This window comes from Pseudoliparis swirei, chromosome 24 (genome assembly GCF_029220125.1).
Source record: "Pseudoliparis swirei isolate HS2019 ecotype Mariana Trench chromosome 24, NWPU_hadal_v1, whole genome shotgun sequence".
NCBI lineage: Eukaryota > Metazoa > Chordata > Actinopteri > Perciformes > Liparidae > Pseudoliparis > Pseudoliparis swirei.
In genome coordinates, this window is record NC_079411.1 from 19730902 (window position 1) to 19752725 (window position 21824).

At 42.6% G+C, this 21824-nt stretch overlaps 3 protein-coding genes across 4 annotated transcripts; all 3 read right to left on the reverse strand.

Moving 5' to 3' along the window:
- Positions 1–2198: 2198 nt before the first annotated feature.
- Positions 2199–8114, reverse strand: LOC130189629 (lysozyme g-like). Of its 2 annotated transcripts, none has more exons than XM_056408522.1 (5): positions 8026–8114; positions 3470–3547; positions 3065–3261; positions 2828–2978; positions 2199–2760 (listed from the first exon to the last, which is right to left on the reverse strand). In XM_056408522.1, the coding sequence occupies exons 1-5, from the start codon at positions 8027–8029 to the stop codon at positions 2624–2626; spliced, it is 567 nt and encodes a 188-aa protein (XP_056264497.1). In that variant the 5' UTR covers positions 8030–8114; the 3' UTR covers positions 2199–2623. The 2 variants fall into 2 exon arrangements, with proteins under 2 accessions (XP_056264497.1, XP_056264498.1); XM_056408523.1 differs by lacking the exon at positions 8026–8114 and adding an exon at positions 4446–4585.
- A 6586-nt stretch (positions 8115–14700) lies between these two features.
- LOC130190252 (lysozyme g-like) lies at positions 14701–16452 on the reverse strand (the record flags this gene model as incomplete). Its single annotated transcript, XM_056409571.1, has 4 exons — positions 14701–14852; positions 14930–15080; positions 15167–15363; positions 16371–16452. Coding segments are annotated over 4 exons (567 nt in total), but the record flags the coding sequence as incomplete, so codon positions are not given.
- A 1972-nt stretch (positions 16453–18424) lies between these two features.
- On the reverse strand, positions 18425–21298 carry LOC130190253 (lysozyme g-like). The gene is made up of 5 exons (XM_056409572.1): positions 21157–21298; positions 19858–19941; positions 18876–19072; positions 18639–18789; positions 18425–18561 (listed from the first exon to the last, which is right to left on the reverse strand). Exons 1-5 carry the CDS (start codon positions 21296–21298, stop codon positions 18425–18427), a joined length of 711 nt encoding a protein of 236 aa, XP_056265547.1.
- Between the last annotated feature and the right edge of the window lie 526 nt (positions 21299–21824).

Sequence of the window (21824 nt, forward strand, 5' to 3'; positions counted from 1 at the left end):
GATATTTGTTATTTGTTATTTTTTCAAATTTTCAAATGATTACTTTTTTTATGGAATAAAAAATGAATGGGTTCCTATGGAGCAAAGCTTAAAATCCGCTTTAACTTTTTCAATTTCAAAACCTTACAATATCGGCATACATTCAGCTAAAGAAACAATTCTACCTGTAAAATGTTGACAACATTGTTAGCTATAACTTTATAATTCTATTTTTTGATAGCTTTTATAGTTATTTTAACTGTCCCCGTTTTAGTTTTGTGTGATTTTCAGCTGTCTTCCAGTTTTCAATGAGTGTGTGTGGGGGACCAAAACAAAGATTTGTATATCGTCATTACGGCTGCAATTCTCACTCTTTAGGCATTATTTTCGAGTACAGTAGTAGGGAATCTTGTGCTTGTCGTTCACGTGTGCCAATGGACTCCAACAGTTTCCCAGATCTTTCTAGAGAAGCTTTAACGAGGGAGCAAGTCCACATTTTTCCCCATGGAGCGCCATTACATCTTTCCCTCCAAAAAGATATCTCACAGACAATCGTACCTGATTTCTAAATCGCCGCTATAGAGACACATGTCTTTCCCGACATTCCCACTATTCACACTATCTGTTCATTAAGTCATCCTTCCTCTCAAAAGATATTGCCGAAAGAAATGGAGCGACGGTTATCTGACTTTTTGAGGTAGTTTGATAGGAGTTCCCTAGCTTTAACTCCATGTTAATTCTGGCAACTGTCTTCCCTTTGAAGTGATCACTATGGCAACCTTTGATGTTTGCAGCACACAGTTGTTCTCATTAGTGCACTTTGACACAACCAAAGACACACACATACACAGATTCTCATTTATGATCTATAGTGGGGTCCGAGCTGCAGAGGAGGGATAGAAAAGGAAGGCATGCAAGGAAGGAAGGAAGGAGGCAAGGAAGGAACCTAGGCAATGAGGCAAGAAAGGAAGTAAGGAAAGTAGGCAAGGGAGGAATGAAAGGTAGGAAGGAAGGAGGCATGGAGGCAAAGAAGGAACGGAGTTAAGAAAGGGAGGAAAGGAGGGAAGGAAGGTAGGAAGGAAAGGATGGAAGGGAGGAAGGAAGCTAGGCAAGGAGGGAAGGAAATAAGGCAAGGAAGGTAGGAAAGGAGGCAAGGAAGGAAAGAAAGGTAGAAAAGGAATCCAGGCAAGGAGGGAAGGAAGGACACCCAGAAGAAGAAAAACATGGCAGGTGATCTTGATACGTCTTTCTTTCAGTCTTTCTTTCAGTTTCATTACGTCTCGCTATTCTATGTGTCACCTGCAGGGGGAGGTTTGTCACTGAAGCAGCAGAAATCAGCTGGTTTATAGGAAAAGTCTACATGTGTTTAATTTGTATTATCTTATGGAATGCAATGAGCTGCTTGATATTTTATAGGTCTATTAGATGGTATTTCTTCTTGCATATAGCCTTTTCTAAACACTTTATTTGAATCTAAACATAACACACAACCTAACCACCAACAACCTGCAGATGGTGCTGAAGTCCTGACAGCCTCCTGTGAAGGCTTATGACTGAAATATTATAAACCACAGTTGATACTGGTGTTTAGGCTTGATGGCTTAGTTTATGAGCCAAATAGTAATAATGACTGTCTCAGCATCCTCACTGTGAAGCTTTGTCTGCTTGTCTATAGTATACTTTTCATTTCATCTTCATTTGCTGAAACTTCCCATTGTACGATGACCTCTGATGACCTCTGTTGTGAAGCAGCTGAAATCAGCTGGTTTATCAGAAACAGCAATCAGACTGGAAATGGCTTGCAGTTTGTTTTGCTCACTCGGCAGCATGTATAATAACTTTGTGCATTTTCTGAGAAAATTCTTTGAGGAATGTTAAGATTTACAAACAAGTCTGCATCATTTTTATTCCTTGCTATAATTTATTAGATTTATATTTTTCAGGTTAGGTACTGAAGTCTGCTTTAGACTTTTAAACTGAACATTATTCTGATTAATTGCGTTCTCATTCCCTTTCAGAATGACATGTTCCTGTTTTAAACTCGCTTTGCACTTCAGACCAAATAAAAAGTAACGTTAACTTTAATGTTCATGTTCTAATGGTGCAGTCAAGCTCACTGAACGGGTTTTTCCATCCTGACTGACCTCAATGAACCTGTAGCACCTTTAAGACGCCTCTGTAACTGTCTTCAGATCAGACCAAAAAGCTGTAAACAGATATCTTATTAATTTCAGTATTTCTTTAATACTTGAGAAAGCAATGTTTCCAACATGCAGTTTACAGGTAGACTATTTGATGCAGTTGTTTCCATGATTAAACAAACAAGTAAAACCACAGAGACATGATAATACAAGGTGTGGCTCACTCAAAAGCTGAGAAGGTTACATGAATGTCAACAACTTGAGAAAAAGCCAATTAAAGTTTCAGGTCATTGAACACTGAAGGACAGAGAGTTACGATTATTATATTCCTCCCCCACTCCACCCATTCTGCAGCCGAGCCTAAACACCCCCCGCTGCCACAATTAATATATTCCATTTCTGCCCCTAAATCCTGCATTTTTCACATTATGCTTATTTTTCTCATGTTTTAACACATGACAGAGTGATTATTTGCAGGAGATTTCTGGGGACGTCTCCAGGATTCAAAAGCCTCCTTGGCTTTGGTACCACTGCGCTCTGGCAGCCACATCATTGGAGTAGTCTCCCCCTGTTGAGCCTACATCCATATTTTCAATGGAACGGACGTTTCCATCCCCCATATTGTAGGCCGCTATCCCTCCTGCGGAGACAAACACGAATGAGAAGGTGTGACGAGAGCTGCTGCACCTTTTAATCTTCAAACAAACCTTTCAGCTGCTGCTCCGCGCTCCAATTGGGAAATTTGTTGCGGATGCGACCGATAAAATTAACCAAGATCTCGGTGCCTTGGCAGAGGTGTTCCTCACTGTCCCAGCTACCACGTGCAGTGTGTCCGCCTCCGGATGGATTGACATCAACCTGCAGATATGGAAAATAATTGAGCACTTTTGTAATGGGGGACTCTATTAAGAGAATGCCAGTGAAACAGTCGACTTTATTACAACCTGCATCAGTCCCCAGCCATTGCCATTGTCTCCCCAGCCATCCTTTAAGGCATTTCCAGCCCTGGACTCTCTGGAAATGATGGCAGCAATGAGAGCTGGAGCGATTTCATATTTTGCTCCCACTTTGTTGATTTTACTCTTATAATTTTCCATTCTGTCCGCATCCGTCTTTGCCATCTGGTGTGATGCACTCACACCTTTTAGATGGAAATCAAACAGAGAACAGGATTATGGTCTCGGTGCAACACATTTCCCTGTCAGTCCTTTTTTTTATAGCTGTATTCCTATTTCTGCGTTTGTACAATGAGAGCAAAAACAAGTCAACTTCCTGGTATGTCAACTCATAACTAACTAGCCATTAAGATTCTGACATACACACACACACACACACACATAGATCTTTACCTGCGTTTTTCAGCCCGTCCTGCTTAGCCGTTTGCATCGAGGCTCCAGTAGTTTCAATCTCCATGATATTTCCATAACCTGTTGATGATCAGTTTGTCACATGAGTTTTCATCACAACACACGTCAACATTAGGGTACGGTATGAGGACTTGAATGCACCTTTTAGCTGCATAACACTTCTTTACAACAACAAAGAGCCACGGTGACATGCCTATGAGTGGCTATACATAGATAGCACCAGGCACGTGCACAGATAGAGCCCTAGTGGTGCTCAAGCACCAGCCCCTTTGCCCTGGATGAGTAAAGTGCCCTTTTTGCTGGAGACACATTTTTTTTATTCATCCGTATTTAAGAATAAAAGTTACTCTTTCTGTCATCAAGTCCCCCCAAATGTGTTTTAATATCCGACGGGGCATTTATTTGAGTTCTTGTGAGAATTTCGCCCCGACATGCTCCGCGGCGCTCACGAGCCCCCCCTCCCTCCCCCCGCCGCGCCCCTCCCTCCTCCACTTCCTCCTCCACTTGGTGCTCGCGCAGTGCTCCTCGCGCCACCAAACGGGTGCACCTCCTTCTCCTCTGACCCGCAGCACCAGACCAACAGATCATGACGGTGTTTGTCCCCTGACGTTGTTTTGTGATAAATCAACCACAACATTAGCGCTGCTGAAAACATGACGTCACAACTGGTCCGACGTTTCCTAAAAAAATAAACAAAAACTTCGTGATTTCAAAGCCTCGTCCAGCTGTTTACTGACGTTAGTTATGTTTAGAGAATAGAGAGAGGGAGAGAGAGAAGAGAGAGAAAAGAGAGAGAGAATTCTTATTCCGTTCTATTCAACAGGGGCTAGTCCAGGGGCGTCTCTAGGATTTGGATACATCTGGGGCTTAGCAAGTGCAGCTTAGATAGGAAAGTGACCCACGGCGAGCGTTGTCGACCGGAGGGGGGGGGGGGGGGTGCTAGTGAGAGTGTGCTCACCTGTGTGCGAGGATGTGTCGGCGCGTATCACGGCAGAGCGATGCGCGTTATGGGAGCGGCGGCGCTGGGCTTAGCCCAGAAGAGTGAAGCAGCGACATTTTTAGACATAGAAACACTCAGACAGCAGCTTGCTGTTACGTGCGCCTGCTGCCAGCCTGACTCCGCTGTTTTGGGTGAATGACGTCACGTGCGACCTGGAGGTGTTAACCACTTGTGTGCCAAATCTTTTTCTTTTTTTTTACATTCGGGGCTTATTAAAAAACACCCGGGGCTTTAGCCCCGGGTGTTTTAGCCTAGGGACGCCACTGGGCTAGTCTAGGATTTGCGTGGCCACACTGAAAAACAAATCATACGGCCTCTCTTGTTCAGAGGGCCGGGCCAAATGTGGAGGCGGCCATATCCGGCCCGCGGGCCTTAGTTTGAGGACCACTGCTCTTGGCTGTTGATGTCTATCAATATCGCTCATTTTGAAAATGACGTAAGAGGGCAATACGGATCCGTATCAGACCAGCGAGGAGGGCAATACGTGGCTGGCATTACGACCCATTAGCCAATCAGAACGCTTGTACTGTTGTTGCTTATATACTAATTCATCTTTATTCATAAAGAAAATGTAAGCTAGCGGTCTGATGCTGCCAGAGGAGACGCAGGTCGAGGACAGCATCATCAGTGTATTGCTGCTAATGCTTCAACTCTGTCAGAATTTTTTTTTGCCATTGGGTGCCCTTTTTTTTGGTTTGAGCACCTGCCCCCCAAAATGTCTGTGCACGTGCCTGGATAGCATGACGTATAGCGAGTGGGCTACACAAGTACAGAGAGTAAGAATAACAAACCAACAATATGAACATTGCAGGTGGTCTAAACCAGTGGTTCTCAAATGGGGGTACGCGTACACCTGGGGTACGTGAAAGCACTACTCGAGATTTAAAAAAAATTGGTATTCATTTAAACAATTTTTAAAAAAATAGTTATTTAATAAATAATCAATACAATATAATTGCAAATTATACATTTACTTTTAAATTAAGCAGGCTATATAAAATAATTATCCTAACAACTACGCGTCCCTCCCATAAAAGGATGGTTTGACCCAACATGGCACGCACCCTGCCATCACCTGTCAATCACTGCTGCCTTGAAAACATAAACAATGGAGTCGTTGTTGAAGCGGAGAGGCGATGCCGCTAAAAAAAACGCGGAGAGACGAGCCAAAGAAGGCGGGTCCGTGTACGCTTTGTTAGTTTGTGTTTTTGAGCATCACCTTGTCGCCTAAGCGCTTAATCAAACAAGCTGTAACGTCTCGGACGTAATGACACGGAGACGGGACGACGTTATCAACCGGTACTGTATTGGGCCTCCACCACCACAGACACACAGCTCCTCTCAACAGCTCTAACATCAACAACGGTTCCCGTCAACCACCCCTAACTCCCGTGTCCTGACAGGTTAACCCCGCCTCCCCTCTGCTCCGCCAATCACAAGCACGCCCCTCAACCAGCAAGCACACTGCCACGGCTTGACGGCTTATATCTCCAACTACACAGACACTTTACAGGGTCGCTACAAAACGAACGTTTTGTTTGTTCGTTTCATTAAAAATATGTAAATAACGTGGTTTCTTCGTTTTCCGTTTAAAACCAAAAACTGAACAACGGAAAAATCACTTCCGTTTTCGGTTTGTCGTCTGAATCTAAAAACGAGATAACGGAAGTGCTTAAAATGTAAGTCAAAATAAAAGCCGAAAATGGGCCGAATTGGCCCAAGATGTGGGAGGTGTGCCTTGATTGGCCCTTAGCCATATAAATTGGAGGGGAGATGGCGAGTGAGGGTGTGGGGGGGTTTGATGTTGGGGGGGAGGAGCGTCAACTAACGGAATAGTACAGAGGGGGTGGCGTGTGCCAATGGATGCCCATGCCAACCGCCGTTAAGGAGAGTGAGGGTGAGCAGAGCCGAAGCACAGTCTGCGGTCTGCCGAAATAAAGTATTTTTCGAAAGAAAACTTTGGCTGCTTATGGGGGAAACGGACGGCAGCATGAATCCTGCTACATTCATATTTACATTCCTATGACGCAAACACATAGCAGGGTAACGTTAGAAGAAAATTAATTCATCAATATAAATAAATAATCCTGGATATGTTAGCGACAGTAGTGACTACAGGAAGTTTAATATTCATGTATATATGTACACAGCGAGAATCAATTTAATTGTCACTTAATCGTTGCATTGTTTTTTGCAACACAGTTCATAATATAGATTAATCAAAGTAATGTGACTTGCTTTTATTTTGACGATCGTTTTAAGCTTTTCCGTTTTCTTGTTTTTGGATTCAGACAGAAACGGAAAACAGAAATGGTTTTCCGTTTCCAACGGAAAACAGAAGTGGTTTTCCGTTTCAAACGGTAAAAGAAAGCAACCACGTTACTTCCCTATTTTGAAGGAAACAACAACAAAATGAACAAAACGTACACGGACCGGGTCAAAACCAGAGCCGGCAAAATCCCGTCAGTTTTCAGACTACTATATTTTAATTTGTTTTACGTCCACGATTTGCAATCCACCCGTTCTGTGGAGAAAAGTTAGCCAACAGCAGCATGAAGCTAGCGCACCTTGAACGCCCAAGACCAAACATGTAAATCATGCTGGTAAGCCACCAGAGTTTTTTTTAACCCTCCTGTCGCCTTAGGGTCATTTTGACCCGATTAAATATTTAACCCTCCTGTCGCCTTAGGGTCATTTTGACCCGATTCAATGTTTCACCCTCCTGTTACCTTTATATTTACTAACATATTTTACCCTTTGGGTTCAATTTGACGCCAGCAATTAAAACCTCCAGAAAATTATTAGAATTAATATTGTTTTCCAAGTTTAAGTGTGAGGCACTTTATGTTTGTTTGTTGACTACCGAAAGAACACCGACATTAAACATTGAATGGGGTCAAATTAGTCCTAAGGCGACACGAGGGTGTAATATTGATTCGGGTCAAATTGACCCTAAGGCAACACAAGGGTTAAGAGGAACATTTCTGAATTCAGGTCATCTCAGGACACGATGCGTAAAGTCCTGACGGCGTGAGCTGGACATCCTGCAGCGACATCGGCAAGGACTCGGAGATCGCATTAAAATCAGAAAACTTTGACGTGAAGTGGACTCACTCGGAACATGAGCCCTGTGTTACATGACGTTTTGAACGACAGCATCAACTTCATACAGTCAAGGCCACGCTATGCACCTCTGCACACGCACACACACACACAGGTGATCACAGGAGTCACCTCCCTGCCAAGGATCATCAGTCAGTTTCTGAATGTATAATAAAATTAGTAACTGATGAGACGGTTACACATCGATGAATGATACCGTTTCATTTCAATGAAACAATGCAATCTTCAGTTTCTATAGTATAATAAATCAAACACTCATGACACAGCGCTATGTATTACTGCTTCTTTTCTTTTACCCAAAATGATTTGCGCTGGTTAAATGTTACTTTGCTGGAAAGAAATTTCACAGGGGGTACATCAGTGAAAAAAGGTTGAGAACCACTGATCTAAAAAATAGAAAGCTGACAGTTATTACCCATGTTTCCTCTTCTGATGGTCTCCTTGAGCAGTGAAGGCTGTGATACGGTGAATACTGTGATACGGTGTTCCTCTGTTCACTCCGACCGCCTATTTATGCCCAGTGCGTCTCGCTCGTCCTGCCTCCTATTCTATGTGTCACCCTCACAGGGAGGTGTGCCAGTGAAGCACCAGAAATCAGCTGGTTTATAAGAAACAGCTCTCTGACTGGAACAGAAGTGTTGCATGTCTACATCCGTTTCATTTGTATTATCTTATAGAATTAAATGAGCTGCTAAACATTTTACAGGTCTATTATCTGGGTTTTTTTTTTGCTGGTTTATAATAAACAGCCCTCTATCGGAAGAGTTCTGCTCAGTCGGCAGCATGTTTAATAATTTTGCGCATTTCCTGTGTCACGGGTTGTCACAGGTTTTAAAGGGGTGAGGCTCAAGTGCAGAGAAAAGCTGGATTTAAATAGAAACAAAAACTTGTTTTACTTGAGAGAAAGTTTAACAAGGAAGCTCAAATCTGTCGGCAACGAAACACGAGAAAAACACACTGGGGATTAAAGACAAGAATTACGATGGTACAAAAAGACAACAATCCAACAGCGGACAAGGGAAGGACTGGGAGAATGTATAGGGAGGAAAACACAGGTGTAGGGCACGAGTGATTAGGGAGGCAAGGGAGTGGCTGAGGGCAGGTGACGGGAATAAATAATTGAGACAGGAGTGGCTGAAGGCAGGTGACGGGAATGAACTGGCAAGACACAGGAGTAGACACAGGTGTGGCTGAGGGAATTAAGAATTGAGACAGGAGTGGCTGAGGCCAGGTGAAAGGAATGAACAATCAACAAGTCACACAAGGGAGACACAGAACAGGGCGTTACACCCTGACTGACCACAATGAACTTGCAACGGCCAGACATCAGATGACTCCTCTGTAACCGTCTTCAGATCATTACTGTAAGAGCCAAATGCATGATTTCATTTGTTATAATAATTTAGTTTTAAAAGATTTAAAAAGGTAACTGAATATAAATCCTTTTCATTATAATTTGAAAGAATGTTTAGTTTAACATATATAATTTAGTCTAGTATTTGAAAGCTTAATAATTTGTCTGAATGTAAGCTTCCAATCAGATGACGTCACGTCAGTATAACGGCTGTGTTGGACTGTCAGTCGTGTTTGAGTTCAGAGTTGTTGTAAGCGACATAGTTTTTTGACCGTGTGACCATGTAGGCCTACGATACGTTTTTTAAGTAAACATCATTTTGTATGAAACGACTTGTGTCACTCGTGTTTCAATTAATAGCTTTAAAGACTGATCTCAAAAGTGTGGTACAGAAGACCCAGAACTAGACGGAGTGCCACTACAATTTAGTCAAAAAACTCAGTTTAGCCGAGCTTCGCTGGATTACCTGGACAGGTGGGGAACGCAGCCAGCTGCCGCTCGAGTGGAGCGGACTGGAGGCTAGCGGTGGAACGGGTGATCTATGGAGCTATGCTACGAGAGCGCAGCCAGTCTGCCGCTCGTGTAAACGGACTGGAAGCTAACGTCGGACCTGTGAATCCATTGAAGTATTCTACGAGATCAGGTATCGAAAACTCCTTTTTATCTTTGAGTATTATGAAGATAAGAAGATATACGGAGGATTGGAGGAAAACGAAAATTAATTTGTAACTGCTCAATGCTGAAAATACCAACGTGATGCACCGGTGTGAGAACCTACAGTGATAAGCCTATATTCAGTCAATGCGGAGGTTTTGGCGATTTTTGAGAAGCTGTTTTTGCACTCGTTTATTAAGAGAAAAGTTCCGTGAAAGAAAAGAGCTTTTGAACGGAGGCATACAGCTTGAGCACTAACTCTGCAACGTGTACGATGGCTGATGGGGAAGAGAGAGGTGTGGAGGATGTGACGGCGCAGGGAAGATCACGTAAGCCAACGGAGAAGGCATTAGAAAACAAGTTGCAGAAATACATTGCATTGAGGAGATGAAAATTAGGAACTCTGACAAGCACAATAAGGCAGTTGGAGATATTAATGAGTGATGCTGGAAACGTCCAAAATGTGCAAGATGTAATGGAAAACGATTTTGCAGAGTTGGTGGGAGAGTTCAGAAGTCTCAACAGTGAAGTTGCAAATCTTTTAGATGAGGATGAAAGAACATTTGACCAGGATAATTGGTTTGAAATGAAAATGGCACCAATCAGAGAATTTATGAAAGAAACTAAAAGATGGATAGCAGTTGTGCATGAAACGACACCAGTGCTGCCAATGGAAAATGTACAGCAAAAAGAATTTGATATAGTGGATAGCCTGCAAGAAGCTGTTGGACCACATGACAGTATTTCCCAGGCAGGAGGTAGAAATGCAGAACGTGGTAGCCTATGTGGAACACAAGTAAGTCATGCAACATGTGCATCACGTGTTTCATCAACACGGGTTATACAGGAAGCACAACATGCAGCCCTGCTAGAGCGTGCTGCAGCACTGAAGAGGAAGCAAGAGCTTGAATTTGAATCTGCTAGAATCCAAGCTGAAAAAGAAGAATTAGAGATGAAAACAGCATTAGCTGAAAGTCAAGCAAAATTAAAGGTGCTTAAAGAATATGAAAGATCTGAAGATGGTTACAGTTACCATATGCCAGTGCAACAATTACAATTTAGGAAAGTGGAGAAGGAAAGGGTTAGCATAAGGATACCGCAACAAGCTAACACAAACGTTCACATTCAACCATCAATGCTGCACTCGCAACCACCACCGCCTCAGTCAGCCACAAGTCATCGGCCTGACACTCAAGTAGACAGAAGTGATGACATACTAAAGGTCATGCAAAGGCAGAATGTAATCACAGAGCTACTTGTAAAACAACAACAGCTGTCTCAGCTACCAACAAAGGACATTCCTGTGTTCAAGGGCGATGCGCTACAGTTCAAGTCTTTCATCAGAGCGTTCGAACATGCGATAGAACAGAAGACTGACAATGAACAGGATAAATTGTACTTCTTGGAACAGTATACAGCCGGTGAACCCCAAGAGCTTGTCCGCAGCTGCACTCATGTGACACAAAGCAAAGACTACCTTTAAGCAAAGCGGCTACTTCATAAGCACTACGGGGACGAATTACGGATTGCCAGCGCGTATATTGATAAAGCACTAAAATGGCCGCAAGTGAGGTCCGAGGATGAAAAGGCACCGAGTGCTTACGCAATGTTCCTAATTGGATGTCTCAACACCATGATGGACATTGAATACTTAGAGGAGATGGACAACCCTACCAATCTACGGACAATGTTGTCCAAATTGCCGTACAAAATGAGAGAATGTTGGCGGGCTGTAGCTTTCGATATCAAAGAGTGAAGTGGCAGAAGAGCAAAGTTTGCTGACTTGGTGAAATACATTGACCGTCAAGCTAAAATAGCATCAGATCCACTCTTTGGTAATATACTAGACAGCCGCCCATCTACCAGTGGAAAAACAGAACAGAACGAGAGGTATCCCCCAAAGAAAGAAATACGTGGAAGCAGCTTCGCCACCAATGTTTCAGCAGAAAGCAAAGGGCCTCAAGAAACGCATGCCGAGCCAGCGATCTCAAGCAAAACCACAAGCGCCTTCGATAAGCCGTGTCATGGTGGAGGAGCCATCGACAGCCGACTGAACTGGAAGGCCAACGGATGAGTCGAAAGCTCCTTCAACGTGTGCAGCAAGATGCTGGAGTTATTCTACCAGTCGGTTGTCGCCAGTGCTGGGGAGCAGACACCAGCCGTCTTAACAAACTGGTTAGGAAGGCTGGCTCCATCATCGAGCTGAGCACCTGGAGAGGTCGTTGAAGAAACTGGTGTCCATATTGGACAAGACCACCCTCCACCACCTCTTCCACCCTAACCCTTACAAATTTCCTATATCTATCTATCTATCTATCTATACTGCCAGCAGCCTCACACTCTTGCTGCATGCAGTACAATCAAAGCTCAGCCACACAAAGAACGAGTGGACTTCTTGAAGTCAAAGGGCTTGTGTTTCGGATGTTTAATGCCTGGCCATCTCAGCAAATTCTGCAATAGAAGAAGTGAATGTAAAGAATGTAAGTTGAAGCATCCAGACATTCTGCACATAATCAAAGAAGGATCTGCTGTGCCTGAACAGAAAGAAGATGCTCATGGAAGCCAAGTATCGTGTGCTAAGGTTTCTGTCCAACAAGTCTTGTAGCCTCACAGGGGCTGGAGAAGCTGAATGTGTGTTGTCAATAGTACCGGTGAAAATTAAATCAAAGAAGAGTAACAAGTGTGTAGAAACATACGCCTTCTTAGACCCAGGAAGCACAGCAACCTTCTGTACGGAAGACCTACAACGAAAACTGAATGTTAAAGGAAAACCGACACGAATACTTCTCAGCACCATGGGACAAGACAAACCTGAAGAACCAAAGCTCATGAACAGTTTAGCTATCTCAGACCTTGAAGTGTGCGGATGGGAAGACAGCAGCTTCATTGACCTGCCGAAGGTGTTCACACACAGAAGCATATCCGTGCACTCTGGAAACATACCTAAGAAGTCAGACATCCAGAAGTGGCCTTACCTCAGAGAAGTGAGTTTGCCAGAGATAAAAGCTGACATAGGCCAACTTATTGGAGCCAACTGTTCGAGAGCAATGGAGCCATGGCACATCATCAACAGTCAAGATGGAGGGCCGTATGCTGTCAAGACTGCCATAGGCTGGGTGGTGAACGGACCCATAAGAAAAGAACTGAAAGACAAAGAGAGTGAGTGACCTCATCTTTCAGTAAATAGGATCTCCATGATGGAAATAGAGAAACTTCTCGTCGAACAGTACAACACTGATTTTACAGAGCGGAAGTACGATGACAAAGACGAGATGTCCGAGGAGGACAAGCATTGTTTGCATTCTGTGCAGAAGACGCCAACATTCGAGAGTGGTCATTACTGTGTTGGATTGCCACTCAGGAACTAGAGGGTCAAAATGCCCAACAACCGATGCGTTGCTGAAGAAAGCTACAGAAGAATCCTGCAGAGGCCTGAAGGCAAAGAACTTGGTCCAAGGGAGAACCTGGATCAACGGGCCAAGCTTTTTGTTGAACAGTGAAAGTGACTGGCCAGACAGAAAAGAAGAAAGCCTTCCAAACGATCCGGAAGTCAAGAACAAAGTCAGTCAACGCAATCCAAGTCAAAGAAGATATGGAACCATTGAACGAACTGATAAACTACCATTCAGATTGGCATAAATTGAAAAGATCAGTAGCCTGGATTTTAAAAGTAAAGGAAACTCTGTTGAAACTGAAAGAAGAAAGAAAAGAGTTTTCACAAACAATCCATCAATCTGAAAAGGACCCTGAAAAGCAAAAGTCCAAATTTAAACAGTACAGGAAGAAAAGAAGAAAAAAACAGCATGCCTCCAGGCATATTCAGCAAAGACGACACATACACAAGAAGAAGACGGAAACGATTCCAATATCTCGTGGATTTATTCTGGACCAGATAGACACATGAGTATCTTCCACTTCTACAGGAGCGCCAGAAATGGCGGAAGCCTAGAAGAAACTTCATGACCGGAGACGTCGTGCTACTAGTGGATAGTTCCTCTCCACGCAACTCATGGGGAAGGTTGTGGAAACATTGCCAGACTCAAATGGAACAATGAGAAGAGTAAAGATAATGACTAAAACCAGCATGCTGGAAAGGCCAGTAAACAAGCTGTGCCTATTGGAAGAGGCCATATGAGAAGATACTAGTTTAATAGTTATGGACAGTTGAAGTATTGTGGCTCTTGTTTGTTGTTATAATGTTTAAGTATAATTGCTTAGTCCTCCCGTCTAACCAATTAGGGGCCGGGTAATGTAAGAGCCAAATGCATGATTTCATTTGTTATAATAATTTAGTTTTAAAAATTAAAAAAGGTAACTGAATATAAATCCTTTTCATTATGATTTGAAAGAATGTTTAGTTTAACATATATAATTTAGTCTTGTATTTGAAAGCTTAATAATTTGTCTGAATGTAAGCTTCCAATCAGATGACGTCACGTCAGTATAACAGCTGTGTTGGACTGTCAGTCGTGTTGGAGCTCAGAGTTGTTGGAAGCGACATAGATTTTTGACCGTGTGACCATGTACTATACGTTTTTTAAGTAAACATCATTTTGTATGAAACGACTTGTGTCACTCGCATTTCAATTAATAGCTTTAAAGACTGATCTCAAAAGTGTGGTACAGAAGACCCAGAACTAGACTGAGTGCCACTACAATTACATTACACGTCACTTAGCTGACGTTTTTATCCAAAGCAACGGGGATTGAACCACCAACCCCCTGAGTGAAAGACAGACCTGCTAACCACTGACCCACAGTCGCCTATTAGATCAGATCAAAAAGCTGTAAACGGATATCTTCTATTAATTTCACTCTTTCTTTAATACTTGAGAAAATAATGTGTACAACATGCAGTTCACAGGAAGATGATGTGATGCAGTTGTTTCCATAATTAAACAAACAAGTGAGACATGATAATACATTTCAACAAGTTGAGAAAAGCCAATGAAAGTTGCAGGTCATTAAACACTAAAGGACATAGAGTTATGATTATTATATTCCATTTCTGCCCCTAAATCCTGCATTGTTTATTTCGCTCAAGTTTGAACACATGACAAAGTGATTATTGGAGATTTCTGGGGACGGCTCCAGGTTTCAATAGCCTCTTCGTTTGTGGTACCACTGCGCTCTGGCAACCACATCATTGGAGTAGTCTCTTCCTGTCGTATTTTCATCCACATGTTCAATGGAATGGACGTTTCCATCCCTCATATTGTAGGCCGCTATACCTCCTGCGGAGACAAAGACGAATGAGAAGGTGTGACGAGACCTGCTGCATGTTTTAATCTACTAATTCAGTCAAACAAACCTTTCAGCTGCTGGTCCTGCCTCCAGCTGGGAAATTTGTTGCGGATAAGCTTGATAAAATGAACCAAGATCTCAATGGCTTGGCAGAGGTGTTCCTCACTGTCCCAGCTACCACGTGCAGTGTGTCCGCCTCCTTTTGGATTGACATCAACCTGCAGATATGGAAATTAATTGAGCATTTTTGTAATGGGGGACTCTATTAAGAGAATGCCAGTGAAACAGTCGACTTTATTACAACCTGCATCAGTCCCCAGGCTTTGCCGTGGTCTCCCCAGCCACCCACTAAGCCTTTTCCAGCCCTGGGCTCTCTGGAGATGATGGCAGCAATGAGAGCTGCAGCGATTCCATATTTTGCTCCCACTCTGTTGATTGTACCCCTATATCTTTCCATTTCGTCCAGATCCGTGTTTGCCATCTCTTGTGATGCACTCACACCTTTTAGAGGAAAATCAAACAGAGAACAGGATTATTATTACAGTCAACAGATATAAAAATTGTGGTGTAGCGATTTAGCGCCCTCCCCAAAACAACTTTTCTTCTGTCACTCTGGTGAGCAGTTTAATCAGTTAAATGGCACTATTATTAATTGAAATTATTGAATATAATATGAACTGACACAAACACATGCTCCTTGGGTTTATTTGATAAGGGATAGTGCACATTAATAAAAATATTTCTGTAAATGCGCCAGAGTTAGCCAAGAGGCTATTTTTCATCCGTAGTCTGAGTCAGATGTCACAAAACAAACCTAAAAACAGATAAGATTACATATACAAGGTTTTCTTCTTTTGTATCGGTGTACTGTCATTACGTGTGAAGTGATGCGTGCTTTCTATTTCACTCTGCTTGTATTCTTAAACTACATCAACCTGCCAAGGGACTACAGATGGAAACTAGCCTCTTGGCTATAATCTGGCATATTTACATGTACATTGTACTGTCTATCAATATGCACTGTCCCTTATTCTCTAAATAAATAAATAAATATTGATGCTTTACAATGGGTGCACAAACAATGAATAGAGTGAGAATATTCATATACGTAGTATCATCATTCAGGAGACTCTTGGACATTGTCAAGTACTAACAAGACATGCAACAGAGGCTCACATATGCAACACACACAAAGCTAAATGGAATAAGGAAGAACTATGTTAAAATGTAATAGGCTTTAAAAAACAATATTATGCTGCATTGTTATGCTAATACTGATTAATTTCTGCGTGTGTTTATGTCTATATTTATACTTTATTCTTTTTACATTCTGTAGTGTACATACGCAATGGCAAAATGATTGTTTGTCCTTTTTTGAGCTGTATTCCTATTTCTGTGTTTGTACAATGAGCAAAAACAAGTGAACTTCCTGGTATGTAAACTCATAACTAACTAGCCATTTAGATTCTTATAGATATGTTATATATATATATATATATCTTCTTTACCTGATTTTTTTAGCCCGTCCTGCTTAGCCGTTTGCATCGAGGCTCCAGTAGTATTAATCACCATGATATTTCCATAACCTGTTGATCAGTTTGTCACATGAGTTTTCATCACAACTCACATCAACATTAGGGTACGGTATGAGGACTTGAATCCACCTTCCAGCTGCATAACACTTCTTTGCAACAATGAGCCACGGTGACGTGCCTAAGTGGCTATAAATAGATAGCATGAATAGTGAGCAGGCTACACAAGTACGAGAGTAAGAATAACAAACTAACAATATGAACAGGGCAGGTGATCTAAACCAAAGAAAGCTGAACAGTGTTACCCATGTTTCTTCTTCTGATGGTCCTTGAGCAGTGAAGGCTGTGACACGGTGTTCCTCTGTTCACCCACAACGGCCTATTTATGCCCAGTGCGTCTTGCTCTCAGTTTTATTACGTCTCCCTCGTCTTATCTCCTATTCTATGTGTCACCTGCAGAGGGAGGTTTGCCAGTGAAGTTGCAGAAATCAGGTGGGTTATAAGAAACAGCCCTCTGACTGGAACATGAGTGTTGGATGTCTACAAGTCTACATCTGTTTCATTTGTATTATCTTATAGCATGCAATGAGCTGCTTGATATTTTACAGGTTTATTATATGGTATTATTTTCTTAATTTGTATTTTCTTATTGAACTATTGTCTTCCTCTGTTGCTGTGATTCCATCCGGCAGTGCTGCTTCCAGTCCAATTTATTTTAACGGGAGCTTTTATCCAATCAGATTTCACCTCCACAGTCTCTATGGAAGAAGAGCAGCTCGTCTCAGGCCTTCACACAGGCCAAGTACAGCCTGGTGAAGTACATGGGGACCTTATCGGTGATTGAAATAATCTTCAACCAATCTGTATAATATTGTCAGTTTGACGTACTGGGTGTATTTCTTGAGGACCTTTGGCCTTCTGGAAGGCCATGGAAGTACGTCAGAGTAACCTGCGCTGTGATTGGTTAGTGGCCCCGCATGCAGTTCAATTGAGAGAAGGAGATAGATTAGCGGTGGTGAAGAAGTTAAGAAGTCACCACAGTTTAAGTTTTTTGCTTTAAACTTTGAATGGTGGAAGAAAGAGAGGCGGACTTGGTGGCGAATTTAATCTTGAAGCCTTTCTCAAGGAGGATGTTTCAGGAAAAGACGGACATTATAACCTACGGCCGCACCACAGCTAGCTAGCTTGACCCAGCAATTTTCATCCCTGAAATGGATTAAGACTTATTCCAGAAATGCAACTGGGGAGGCTCGACTTTCATCACTGGCGTTCATGGCCATCAGAAGGAGCTTTTAGTGGACTTAAAGCTCTACGATAAACTCTACGACTGCGTCATTGAGTTGTTTGTTGGCAAAGAGAGGAGAGTGGACTTTAACTTTAAGTGAGTGAGCTGCTTGTTGTGTTCATTTGTCTCTGTTGTTTTTATTATATTGTTATTTCTGATTCTATTGCGTGTGAGGCATTTTAGTGCCACAGTTCTGTCTGATTGTGTTGTCATGTTTTGTTATATATAAATGTGGCTGGTTCTTGTAAATGTGTTCTTGTTATTGTGTTTATTACAGTGGTGTGGGCTACACGCATTGTCCGTTTATGACGCAGCATCCTGTCATGGTGTATTTATGTATCTGCACTCTGTGGGTATGTATTTGTAGGTGTTGCGCTTCATGTAACATTTTGATTCACTTGTTGCAGTGTCATGTGAATACGACTAACAACCCACAACTCTCTTTCTGTCTGCTCCTTCACAATAAAAGCCCCGCACTGGAACACTAGTGAACTAATATCTTACATTAGGTTGTTCAGCTGTAGTCAGATGGCATTGAAGGCCTAGGTAGAAAATGCACGGCCTGCCACTGGGTTACATGAATGTGACAATAACTTGAGGAAAGCCAGTAAAGTAATTATGATTATTACATTCCATGTATGCCCTTAAATCCTGCAAATTTCACATTATGCTTATTTTTCTAAAGTTGTAACACATTACAAAGTGATTATTAGCAGGAGATTTCTGTTGGGGACGGCTCCAGGTTTCAAAATGATCCTTGGTTTTTGTACCACTGCGATCTGGCAACCACATCATTGGAGTAGTCTCCCCCTGTTGTCCCTACATCCATATTTTCAATGGATCGCACGTTTCCATCCCCGATATTGTAGGCCGCTATCCCTCCTGCGGAGACAAACACGAATGAGAAGGTGTGACGAGAGCTGAAGCACCTTTTAATCTACAAATTCAGTCAAACAAACCTTTCAGTTGCTGCTCCGCACTCCAGCTGGGAAATTTGTTGCGGATAAGCTTGATAAAATGAACCAAGATCTCAGTGGCTTGGCAGAGGTGTTCTTCACTGTCCCAGCTACCACCTGCAGTTCGTCTGCCTCCGGATGGATTGACACCAACCTGCAGATATGGAAATTAATTGAGCATTTTTGTAATGGAGGACTCTATTAAGAGAATGCCAGTGAAACAGTAGACTTTATTACAACCTGCATCAGTCCCCAGGCATTGCCGTGGTCTCCCCAGCCACCGTCTAAGCCTTTTCCAGCCCTGGACTCTCTGGAGATGATGGCAGCAATGAGAGCTGGAGCGATTCCATATTTTGCTCCCACTCTGTTGATTGTACCCCTATATTTTTCCATCCTGGCTGCATCCGTCTTTGCCATCTGGTGTGATGCACTCACACCTTTTAGAGGGAAATCCAACGGAGAACAGGATTATAGTCTCGGTGCAACACATAAAGCTATTTCCCTGTCAGTCAACAGATATAACAATTAGTGGTTTAGTGATTTAGCGCCCTCCCAAAACAACCCTTCTCCTGTCACTCTGATGAACAGTTTAATCAGTTAAATGGCACTATTATTAATTGAAGCTACTGATTATAATATGAACAATCATATACAAGACTTCACGGTGGTGTAGTGACTAGCACTGTCACCTCACAGCAAGAGGGCCGTGGGTTCAATTCCCGGTCGGGGCGGCCCTTCTGTGTGGAGTTTGAATGTTCTCCCCGTGGCAGCGTGGGTTCCCTCCGGGTTCTCCGGCTTCCTCCCACAGTCCAAAGACACGCCGTCAGGTTAATTGATCTCTAAATTGCCCGTAGGTGTGAATGTGAGAGTGAATCATTGTATGTCTCTGTGTGCCCTGAGATGGACTGGTGGCCTGTCCAGGGTGTCCCCTGCCTTCGCCCTATGTCAGCTGGGATCGGCTCCAGCGCCCCGCGACCCTGATGAGGATGAAGCGGTATTGAAAATGGATGGATGGATATACTACTTTGGTTTATTTGATAAGGGATAGTGCACATTATTAAAAACATTTCTGTAAATGCGCCAGAGTTAGCCAAGAGGCTATACTTCGTCTGTGGTCCGAGAGGCAGATTTCAGAAACAAACCTAAAAAAAGAGACAAAGCCAAATTAAATAAAGAAGAACTATGTTAAAATGGAAAAGGCTTTAAAAACAATCTTCTTTACCTGAATTGGGCAGCCTGTCCTGCTGAGCTGTTTGCATCGAGGCTCCAGTAGTTTCAATCTCCATGATATTTCCATAACCTGTTGATCAGTTTGTCACATGAGTTTTCATCACAACATACGACTTGAATGCAACTTCCAGCTGCATAACACTTCTTTACAACAACAAAGAGCCACGGTGACATGCCTAAGAGTGGCTATACATAGATAGCATGTATAGTGAGCGGGCTACACAAGTACAGAAATTAAGAATAACAAACTCACAATATGAACCCTGCAGGTGATCTATATAAGAGAAAGCTGAAAGTTATTACCCATGTTTCCTCTTCTGATGGTCTCGTTGAGCAGTGAAGGCTGTGACACGGTGTTCCTCTGTTCACCCACGACGGCCTATTTATGCCCAGTGCGTCTTTATCTCAGTTTCATTACGTCTCGCTCGTCTTATCTCCTATTCTATGTGTCACCTGCAGAGGGAGGTTTGCCAGTGAGCCAACAGATATCAGCTGGTTTATAAGAAACAGCCCTCTGACTGGAACAGGAATGAACAGGAATGTTGGATGTCTACAAGTCTACATGTGTTTAATTTGTATTATCTTATAGAATGCAATGAGCTGGTTGATATTTTACAGGTTTATTATAAGGTATTTTGTTCTCGCATTTAGCCTTTTCTAAACATTTTATAATTTTAATCTAAACATAATACATAAATACACAACCTCACCAAAGCCTCCTGTAAAGGCTTATAACTGAAATATTATAAAACAACAGTCAATACTGGTGTCTACATAATTTGTAGTCCTTGCTATAATTAGATTCATATTTTGCAGGTCAGGGACTAAAGTCTGCTTTAGTCTTTTACCCTTAACATAATTTAGATCAATTGTGTTCTCATTCACTTTCAGAATGACATGTCACGAGTTTTGAAATCGCTTTGCACTTCAGACCAAATAAAAACTAACGTTATCCTTAATGTTTATGTTCTAATTATGCACAGTCAAGCTCAACGAATGGGTTTTTCCATCCTGACTGACCTCAATGAACATGCAACACCTTTAAGACGCCTCTGTAACTGTGTTCAGATCAGATCAAAAAGCTGTAAACATGTTTATTTATCAATCTATCATCAACAAACTCCTCAAACCCATGGACACTATCTCCACCTCCTTCACCACCAGCAAATGCAACTCATTTCTATCTTTCTTCAACAGCAAAATCATCCAAATACACAACCAGCTGGCTGTCTCCTCCACTACCTCTCCCCCAGCCCCCAACATTCCCCTCCCCTACCTCTAATCCACTCACTCTCATCCTTCAGTTCAATCACTAAAACGGACCTATCCTCCATAGTCTCCAGCATGAAGACCTCCACCTGTGCCCTCAACCCCCTCCCCTCTTCCTTGGTCAAGGCCTGCCTCCCCTTACTCTCCCTTCTCATCACAAACATCATCAACTCCTCACTCAACTCTGGTCTCATACCCCCCGCCCCACACACACACACACACACACACTTGAGCTTGCTGCTGTCACCCCTGTGCTGAAAAAACCTGGTCTTGACCCCGACATCCCCATTAACTACCGTCCAATCTCCAACCCCCCCTACCTGTCCAAAAACATTGAAAGATCTGTTGCAGAGAAGGTTAAATGAATGTGACAACTTGAGGAAAGCCAATTAAAGTTTCATGTCATTAAACACTCGACGATATGTAGTTATGATTATTATATTCCATTTATGCCTCTAAATCCTGCACATTTTGCATAATTAATTCTCTCAAGTTTTAACACATGACAGAGTGATTATTAGCAGGACCTTTCTGGGGACAACTCCAGGTTTATTACAGGTCTATTATGTGCAGTGGCGGGCCGTGCATTTTCTACCTAGGCCTTCAATGCCGTCTTACTACAGCTGAACAACCTAATGTAAGATTAGTTCACCAGTTTTCCGGTGCGGGGCTTTTATTGTGAAGGAGCAG